Source organism: Anser anser, assembly GCF_964211835.1.
Source record: "Anser anser genome assembly, chromosome: 4".
NCBI lineage: Eukaryota > Metazoa > Chordata > Aves > Anseriformes > Anatidae > Anser > Anser anser.
In genome coordinates this window covers 21,040,378-21,050,613 of record NC_139724.1, presented here as the reverse complement: position 1 = coordinate 21,050,613, position 10,236 = coordinate 21,040,378, and the positions used below count along the sequence as shown (strand labels likewise).

The following is a 10,236-nucleotide window of genomic DNA, read 5'->3' as shown; positions in this document are numbered from 1 at the left end:
TTTATTTGCGTGTGGGATATAGACATGCCGTGCCTGCGTAGGAGGATCCTTTGCAGGACCCGATGGATCTGCTTGCGTGGGTCGCGTTGCACGTGGAGCAGCTTCATAAACCGTGACTGTATAGACGCATTTTTAGGGGGCCAGGCATCGCTTGGCTCTGATTCCCTAGCTAGAAAAGTGAGCAATTGAGATAATTTCTACAAGGACAGCCTGAAACCTGAGGTGAAAAACTAGCCACAGGTTGTACAAAATCAATTCCAAACATGCAACAATATTGCTTGCAGTAATAGCGTGCAAAGAAAGTAGGATTCAGGTTTAAAACTTGTAATTCCTGATCTCTGCCATATAGTTACTGCGTAAATTGTAAGAACCACAGAATATCCGGAGTTGGAAGGGACCCACAAGGATCATCAAGTCCAACTCCTGGCTCCACACAGGACCACCCAAAAATCAGACCATGTATCGGAGAGTGTTGTCCAAACACTTCTTGAACTCCAGCAGACTCAGTGCTGTGACCCCTGCCCTGGGGAGCCTGTCCCAGTGCCCGACCACCCTCTGGGTGCAGAACCTTTCCCTAACACCCAGCCTGACCCTCCCCTGTCCCAGCTCCATGCCGTTCCCTCGGGTCCTGTCGCTGTCCCCAGAGAGCAGAGCTCAGCGCCTGCCCCTCCGCTCCCCTCGTGAGGGAGCTGCAGGCCGCCATGAGGCCTCCCCTCAGCCTGCTCTGCTCTGGGCTGAACAAACCAAGGGGCCTTAGCCCCTCGTCATAATGTCTTGCCCTCTAGACCTGTCACCATCTTTGTATCCCTCCTTTGGGCACTTTCTTAATAGTTTTATGTCCTTCTTATATTGTGGTGCACACGGTACTCGAGGTGAGGCCGCAGCAGCAGAGCAGGACAGTCCTTTCCCTTGACCAGCTAGCAATGCCATGCCTCATGCAGCCCTTGCCCTCCTGGCTGCCAGGGCACACTGCTGACTCTTATACAAACTGCTGTTGACCAAAACCCCCAGATACCTTTCCACAGGGCTACTCTCCAGCCTTTCATCCCCCAATCTGCATGGATAGCTGGAATTGCTCTGTCCCAGGTACAGAAGCTCACATTTGCTCATTAAACTTCATACCATTGGTGATTGCCCTCTTAATTTGAGGAAGATCTCCCTGCAAGTCCTCTCCCCCCTCAAGACAGTCAACAGTTCCTTAGTGTTATTTGCAAACTCACTTAGTATACATTTGAGTCCTGCATCCACATCATTTATGAAAACATTGACTAGAACTGTCCCTCAGGTGGAACCCTGCAGAACCACACTAGTGACTAGCCAGCAGCCCCATATAACACCATTTACTATATCCCTTTGAGCCTGACCCATCAGCCCATTGTATTATGTATTTTTCTATCTGTAAGCAGGACATTTTGTCCAGGATACTGTGAGAAATTGTATCAAAAGTTTTGCTGAAATCTGAAAAGATTACATCTACTCGCTTCCCTGGGCCAGTTAGGTGGGCAACATTGTCGTAAAAGGAAATCAAGTTTGTTAAACAGGACCTTCCCCTCGCAAATCCATGTTGGCCATGACCAAGAACTAGTTTGTCTTTCTGCTGTTTTTCAGTAACTCTCAGAATAAGTTTCTGCATAATTTTACCAGGCACTAAAGTGAGACTGACAGGCCTGTAATTACCAGGGTCTCCTTTCTTACCCTTCTTGAACATTGAAACATTTAGCAGCTTCCAGTAGACTAGGACCTCTCCAGATTCCTACCACTGTCAAAAAATAATTGAGAGAAGGCTTGCAATGACATCAGCCAGCTCTCCGAGTACCCTAGGATGAATCCATCAGGCCCCACAGATTTGTATACAAAGGTAGAGCAGCAAATCCCACACAAGTTCAAAGCTGGCTGGATGTATATTGTTCTTATAGTTGCGGTCCTCCAGCTCAGGGGGTCCCAGGGCCCATCACTAGTTTTGAACACAGAGGCAAAGGCAGCATTAAGTGTCTCTGCTTTGTCTACATCCTCATCAAATAATGGACCAATGTTATCTCTGGTCCTCCTTTCGCTGTTAACATTTCTAAGAAGTTGAGTGTGTTTTTTTGGCCCCCCAGAGCACTGGCCAGCTTCAACTCTAGTTGAACTTTGGCCACATAAATTCTCCCTACAATGACAAACAGCATCTTTGTAGTCCTCACAAGTTACCTGAGCTCACTTCCACTGTCAATGCACTTTCAGTTAAGCTCTAGAAGATCTGCTGTAGATGATCCTTGCTCAGCCAAGATAGCCTTCTGCCCTGCTTGCTTGGCTTCTCACATTTTGGAAGTGCCTGCTCCTGTGCTCTTAAGAGGTGGTACTTAAAGTGACCAGAAGCAATAAGCCCCAATACCTTCAAAAACAGAACCCAAGGGGACCTTACTAATTAGTTAACAGGAGGTTTAGCCATCTGTCAACAGAACAAAACCTTTCTGGTTTCCAAAAGGTTGTGGAGGGGTTCTTTTCATTCCTCAGCTGCAGGTTTGGGCATTCTTCCAAAGACCTACTGCTGTCTTCCTGACTCTCCCCCACCCATTCAAGAGAATAAGCTAAGGTGACTTCTTGTACTATTGCTTGTTACCTAAGAGGTATGGACAGTCCTTCAAGCAAGTTATAGACTATGTCTATGTGCTGGCCATTCTGATAAACAGCTTCTACAGCAAGCTTTTTTTGATAGGATGTGTCAAGAACAGGCCTTAGATGCAACTCAAGCATCTTTTAGCCTTTTTTTCCATTGAGACATGCGGTAAAGTATCATGTTCTACAATTCTCATCATGCTCAACAATTACCTTAAGGGAGGCTATAGCAAGGTGGTGGCTGGTCTCTTCTCCCAAGCACTAAGTAGAAAGACAAGATGTTGGAACAGGCTGCCTAGGGAAGTAGCTGAGTCATTATCTCTAGATAGTGATAAGTCTTCATATCATATCAAGGCCAGATGCACAGTGTGGGGGGAACAAATATACACAGAGGAACAATAACCACCCATAAGCAGTAAGACCAATAAAGCTACAGCTTACCATCATAAATGTTGTCTGAGGGAAAGAACACCGTCAGACTGTACTGACAACAAAAATAGATTTTTATGCTATTACACAGCAGAATCCCTTTCTTACAGATATTGGTCAAAAACTTGCACATAAATATCAGATCAAAGCAGAAAGTTACCTTCTAAACAAAGCATCAAGCAGCAGCATTGATCCTGTGCTAGGTAATATGGTTGTAGCAATGGAGTTTTACAGCTTGTTAGAATTACCATATTATACTTCTGCTTGCTAGTCAGTAGCATCTTTCCTTGATTAAATAAACACTTCACTGAGTTGAAATGCAGAAATATTTATTTTGGTTTCCTTCATTGGTTTTGAAAATTGTTTTGGTTTTATAAAACATAGAAATAGCCAACACTAAGCAAACATTTGAATTCCAATGTAACAAACTACTGCTCTAACAGTTGACTTGGATTTGTGTACCTTAATTGCACACATGTATGAAATTATGCTACAGAGTAGTGCATTACAATCACACGAATCTTAGTGCAAACCTTGTTGTGCTTGTATTTTACATATATCCATGTTCTCAAAAAACAGCAATGAATACTAATGCAAAACCAACTCTTAAGAATAGCAAGAGACTTATGCCATAATAAGGCTTATTTCTGCTGATTTCTGAAACAGAAGGTAAATAGTTTTGTAGTTTATCTGGGAATTAGTTTCTCATCCCTGAACAAATACCTATACAGTGCCAACAGTTCTGTCGGCATATCTGAATGCTTCCAATTACTGCAAAGCATCAGGCAAAAGACATTCTACCTGACCTATTTTGCTATTCAGTGAAAAATACTCAGTGGCTCATACACAAAGCACAGAAAACAGAGGTTATGGCAGAAGCTATTCTGCTTACAGGGGACCTGGCACTTTTTAAAATGCATTTTAAATACACGTTCATCACAAGGAAACAAGTGGCTAGTACAGGTGCAATGTTTACCTGCCTGTCAGCATAGCCTAGCCTCCTGAATGGTTTTTGTTTCTGGATCTCTAGTGTTCTTGCCAGAGTTTGGGTCTGTTCTCTTACAGGACTGGCACCACTCTGGAATTACATTAGTGTAGCAGAGTCTACAACTTGCCAAATTTACTGCATCTACACTGCTATTGCAGAACCACCAAATTCAGACTTACTCTGAACCTGTATTAATCAGTCTCCTTTGGGTGGAGTTCTGGCTTCTACCTTACAAAAGCAAGCCTCAGAACTGGCTGTAGACAGAAGGGAAGAAAACTCAGATACCTTGCGCAAATTAATATCAGGACCAAAGCAAGATGTGATACCAGCTACACAACTGTAAGGGTTTTTTTTGAATAGATTAGTGTAGTCTTTCTGAGGATGCAAGATACTTAGAGGCATTTCAGACCTGCCAAATCCCTTTTGGAATTGACAACTGCAAAATATACTGCAGACAGCAAACATGCTGGCAATAAGAAAACCTTAGCTCCTTGTTTAAGGAGAGTCCATTTTTGGCCGATGAAGTCTTAAATAACTTATATATAGTTACCATTTATAGTTAAGGCTCTTTTTGGAAATTGTAGGTCACCATAAAAACAGTATGCAACACGACTTGACAGTAAGGCAGTGTTCCATTTCTTCAATGTTCCTATGGCAAGTACCCATTTTTGTACAAGTTAATGATTGCACAGTTTCCTTCCCTATATTTGCTGTAGTCAAATTACAGATACGAAGGCTAACAGTAGACAGACGTGTGACACTTTCCTCAATCCACTCAGTTACATTTTGGTATTAGCATAGAGTTCATCTATCTGCGACTGGAAATATTTTCGTAGTTCCGGTCTCTTCGCCTTCAGTGTTGGTGTCAGCAGGCCATTTTCAATAGAAAACATTTCAGTGTGCATGATAATGTCTTTAACCTGGAAGAGAAAAATATAATAGCCAAGCTACATTCCTTGGAATACACAAGGCTATTAACAAAAAAATGTCTAAATATAACAAAGCCCACCACTTTTAAAAGGTGCAGATACAAATTAAAACCAGCTCCTGGATACTAAGGTTGTTATTGAGATGTTTAAAGAATTAGGTGTCCAATTGTAATTTGTATCTTACCTGTTCAAAGGATTTCAAACCAGATTCTTTACCAATCCTCACCATGTCTTCCAGAATGTGTTTTTTGACATCCTGTGGATACAAGAACACACTGTTTAGCTTGAAAGAGTTGATGCAGAACAGCTAACTGTTTAATTAGGTATCACTCACCTTGTTTTTGCAGAGCTCTTCATATGAGCCTTCAAATCCTCTTTTCTTGGCCCATTTGCGCAAAGTCTCAGGGTCAGGTACCACAACAGCTATTAAGAAGGCCTAAAATGAAATTTGAAGTGTTTTGTTTGTATTTTGAATCTAAGGCAACACTAGTTCCTACATGCTTCCTACTAGTCAGTGTCTGGTTTTGGGTGGCAGTTCTGATTCTACTGTGAAATCAGCACCTTTCTGCTGCTTTAAGAAAGGAGTGCTGTTCACAAGCCTGCTCATAAAAGAATCTCTTGGAATACTCTTCAATTTACATTTACAAAAACCTGAACATCTTGGCAGGTACATTGTTTCCATGCATGCTGTTAGCAGTTTATTTACCATGCTTAATAATCAATTAAGTTAATCCAGCTCTACTATGTGGTCTGAAACCAGATCCAGAAGCATGTTATAACTGGTGGAACCTGAAGTGGATTCAAAACTAAAATGTCTAACACTAAACTGACACTGGAACAGGTTGCCTAGAGAAGCCATGGATACACCCCATCTCTGACAGTGCTCAAGTCAGGTTGGATGGGGCTTTGAACAACCTGATCTAGTGAAAGATGTCCCCAACCCATGGCAGGGGGATTGGACTAGGTGATCCTTAAAGATTCCTCCCAACTCAAACCATTTTGATTCTACAAAATGTGTCAAGACTTCAGACGCAAAGTTAGGGATGGGGAAGAATGAGGAAAAACTTCCCTACCTGTCATCTCTTCCCTATCTTTCATCTCTTCCTTGCATTTTTTTTTTTAAATTACCCAAAGAATGCCTACCTGCAAGCTCTCTCCATGGACAAACACTTGAGCAAGTGCTTCACTTCTCAGATACACATTTTCAATCTTCTCTGGTGCTATGTACTCTCCCTGGGCTAGTTTAAATATGTGTTTTTTCCGGTCAATGATCTTCAATGTACCATTCTGTTGACAGAAATAATTTCCCACTCAGAAGAGGCAGTTCAAGTGATAATCAGTCTACACAGCTCAAGTGTATCACAGCAAGTCACATAATGCACTAAAATTAAGTGTATGAACAAGTTTGCTTCCATGCATTCCTGCTTCAGAAGTTACTCTGCACCCTTCGTTAAGCTTTCAACAACAGACCAGAAGCACTACTGCCTAAGTTCTGGTTTAATATGATCTTAAGTTTTGTGCATGATCCAAGACAGTTTGATATTTTGATATAAGTTAGATTTTTTGATATGAATTAGATTTTCGCAATACAGTAAGATACTGCTAGGGTACTGTCAAGCTAGTGTTGAAAAAAACATGCTCTGCACCCACCTAACCTGAACTAAGGACAGGCTCAGAATTTATACTGCCTTTTCTTTTTAGCCCCACGCATACAGATTTGTATATACAATTCTTCCTCTCCCCTTAAAGTTACTTGTCTTTCACCTAATTCATGTTTAATACCAAGTGTTTTTTTCTTTTTAAAAAACTGCTAATAGCTACAGAAGTACGTTTCAGATATCTATGTTAACTTACTGGTAACCATTTCCCAATATCTCCTGTATGAAGCCAGCCATCTTTGTCTATAGCTTCTGCTGTTTTTTCTGGATCTTTCAAATAGCCATGGAATACATTTGGCCCTTTCACACACACCTGAAAAATAGTCATTTATTAGTGTCTATTAACTTGCTATTAACTTGCCTTCATAGCAGCAATCACTCTTTGCAAGGAACGCTTTCTCCAAAAGCTCTCAATGACCACCACTACAAAGACAAGACATGTTGGTAGAAAAAAAATCTCTATTCATTGAGGTTCTCTTTAAGACTTAAGATTTTCCACTGGTATAAAATGTAATAAGAAGCAGTCACACACATTTGTTTCAGTTCAAATGCAGTATTCCTGCCTGCTATTTGAATAATCTGAATTTATCAGAAGCTTATTTTTATCTGAAGAAATTAATGTCTGGATCTGGCAATTGCCTCTCAGTTTGGGAATACATTAGTTTTAGGTTTGGTAAACAGACATCACAAAAAAATAGTTACAGGTCTGACCCTACAAGCCACTATACCAATTAGTACAATGTCTGTCAATAAAACACAACATAATAGAGCAACTAGTCAGGAACAAGACTTAAGTATTTTCTTCTCAATAGTCAAAGCTGTATAAGTATTTGTTGTTTCTTGTGGGGGATGGAAGAGCTCTTGTTATTTAAGGACCAGCAGGACAATAAAATACCTTCTTAGAAAAGAGAATAGAGAGGTACACAAGATAAACAAGATTGAAGCAAAACTCAGAGGTCCCCAATGTACATGAATGTTGGGGATCAGGTCTCCAAAGAATCTGAAGGCTCTATACTAGAATCTTCAGAAGAATTCAGAGCATCACACCCACTCGAGTGGCTTGGCCTGAGTGCTTCACATGATACAATAAGTGGTCTGGACAATGGCATCAGGACTCTATAGAGTAAGTCTAGAAGAATGGGTAGAGAATCTAGTTTTAAGTTAGTCAAATCAATAATACATACTAATAGGGACTGAATTACCTAGATTAGGGACTAATCACCTAGGCTAACATGGTTGACCCAGTTAGATAACCACAGGTTAATTATTTTAATTAATCTATTAATTATTTTCCATTACAGAGTGGGCAAGGAACTGGCTAAAGAATTTTTAGACACTGATAGCAGTTCTCAGACTACCGGAAGTTACTACTGCAGTTCAGAGGCCAATTCTTAGAAAAATTAATTCCAAGCATTTTCAGTGTTTACCTTAAGATGAAATACAGACATGTAGGTGAACTACTGTACTATGAACAGATATCATCAATATAAGAGAGGTCAAAATATTAGTAGGGGTTCTGATAGCCTTGGAGGGACAGTGCCAAACTCATGACCAAACCAAGGCCATGCTTTAAGACCTCAGTCATTTCTGCTACAGAAGAGCTTATCTGGAAGGATGTATAGAGAACTCTGCATGTCCTAGTTAAGTCAAAGGCTGATTGATCAAACTTTTCATGACTCCTATAATTACTGGATAACAGTAGGTGACAGCTTTTCCCAGTAGAGACAAACCATTTATCTATATCCTGCTAACTGGCACTAAGACCTCATCTGCATATGAACATATACAATTCTACTTGCAAGTTTATCTTTTTGAACATGGATAACTGGCAAGAGCGAAAAGAAAGGCTGACAGAGCTGAGAGTAACAGAAGTTTATTCTCAGAAAGGAAGACTGGGAGTGCTGAATCCAGCTGAAGATAAGAGCTAAAGAACAGGCAGACAAGGAGGAAGATGATCTATTTTTGGCAAAGCAAGTTTACAGCTATGGGCATCAGTACTGTGAAACAAGTTACATCATTTGATAAATCCAGAAGAATTTGACTGAGGAAGTTAAAACTGAGACTAAGATGATACCTGATAATTTTAAGGGACTACCATATTTATGTAAGTCCCAACTCACTCCTAATTCAGCAAAGTTTCACAGCAAGTGCAAGAGAAGCATTACAAGATTTTAAGACTTGTTAACTGTTTCTCATTATGACAATATATACCCAGTTCCCTTAGCAACCAAACTTTAAAAGCATATTTAAAGACAAGACGAATTTGAAGGAAACTAGAGATCAGGTCACGTGCACAACATGGAAGTCTTGACACTGCTCTTCCCTTAAGCTTTTCTATTAAATGTAGCCCAGTGATTTGTCTCTAGCAAATAACCAAAATTATGTATTGTTTGCAGTCACAAACCGGTTGCTTGCTTAAGCTACACTCCCCCTGCCTTACCCAAGTAAGCTTGATATTTTGAAGTTACTCACCTCACCCTCTCCTTTGGCAGCCAAATAATTCATTTCTTGTACATCAACAAGCTTTATGATATTGCATGACATTGGTGCTCCAACATGACCTATTAAACAGAAATGCTTCAGTAGCCTGAATGGGTTTAATCAGGTTTTTACAGTAATAAGCTGTCTAAATACTAGAGTAATGGAAGAGATGGAACATCAATTTCTGGCAACATATCACATCAATACCATTATACTGACAGCTTTAGTTTGTCGGGACTGCAACATTCAGTTCAGATATCCATTGAATTTTAAAAAGTGAACCATCTATTCAGGCTTGCTATCCTTTTAGTATAATCAGGATCTTTGCTCTGTGGACATATTAAAGTAGCAAGAGTCTTACTGTAATTGCAAGTATCAGTGTTACAATTACAGAGCTAGAGATGAAGTGGCTGACAAATGCAGACTGTTCCAAATACAGAAATGCCACTTACATTTCTAGCACTGTTTATACACAGATTTCTATTCTGTAAGACTATAAATTTTAGCATGACAACCTCTCTCCTACACCTACTTGAACTACAAGGGCAAAGCCTGTTAACAACCTCACTCACTGAATATTCCTACCTTTTTAGGGGTATGAACTCCACAAAATCCTTTGAAAGCTTTCTTACTTGACTTGAAAACTAAAATCTAATTCTTTACAACAGGTGTTAACAGGCTAAATAACATGACTGGGGCTTCTATAGCAACCTGAAGTTTAACAGACAAGCAGACCATTAAACACTGTACCTGCTGTCCAGTCACCAGGAACCGACAGTGAGCATCCAGCTGTGCATTCAGTCTGTCCATAACCTTCATAGAACTAAGAAGTAAAACCAAGAGCTTAAGATTCTTGCTTTTTCAAAGTTTCTTCATTAAGAAGAAAATTTCACTTTTCTAATCCTGTTTAAATGAGTTTAGCATAATCCTCAGCATCTTTTTAAAAATTAAGTTTTACTGCAATAAACACTTTCAAGTAATGATACTCCACCATCAGTTAATATTTACTCAAGATTTCAGTTTCACATGCTGTGTGACACCTGTCTAGATCAGAATGTTATCCCTATTCTTAAGTCAGAAAGCAATACAGTACAACAAGAAGCTAAGAACAGACGCACTAGAAATGACATCATGCATGTTGCTAAAGGACAGG

General features: G+C 40.2%; 1 protein-coding gene across 4 annotated transcripts in view; it reads right to left on the bottom strand.

Annotated features, from left to right (window-relative positions):
- Window positions 1–3,339: 3,339 nt before the first annotated feature.
- ACSL1 (acyl-CoA synthetase long chain family member 1) overlaps window positions 3,340–10,236 on the bottom strand; it is a 38,430-nt gene continuing 31,533 nt past the window's right edge. For all 4 annotated transcript variants that reach the window (XM_083834259.1, XM_083834257.1, XM_083834256.1 and 1 more), the window contains exons 15-21: window positions 9,834–9,906; window positions 9,075–9,163; window positions 6,799–6,915; window positions 6,088–6,231; window positions 5,279–5,380; window positions 5,129–5,200; window positions 3,340–4,935 (exon numbers count right to left, since the gene is read on the bottom strand). In XM_083834259.1, the coding sequence (XP_083690385.1) occupies window positions 4,795–4,935; window positions 5,129–5,200; window positions 5,279–5,380; window positions 6,088–6,231; window positions 6,799–6,915; window positions 9,075–9,163; window positions 9,834–9,906 (738 nt within the window). In that variant the 3' untranslated portion in view covers window positions 3,340–4,794. The remainder of the gene's footprint in view (window positions 4,936–5,128; window positions 5,201–5,278; window positions 5,381–6,087; window positions 6,232–6,798; window positions 6,916–9,074; window positions 9,164–9,833; window positions 9,907–10,236) is intronic.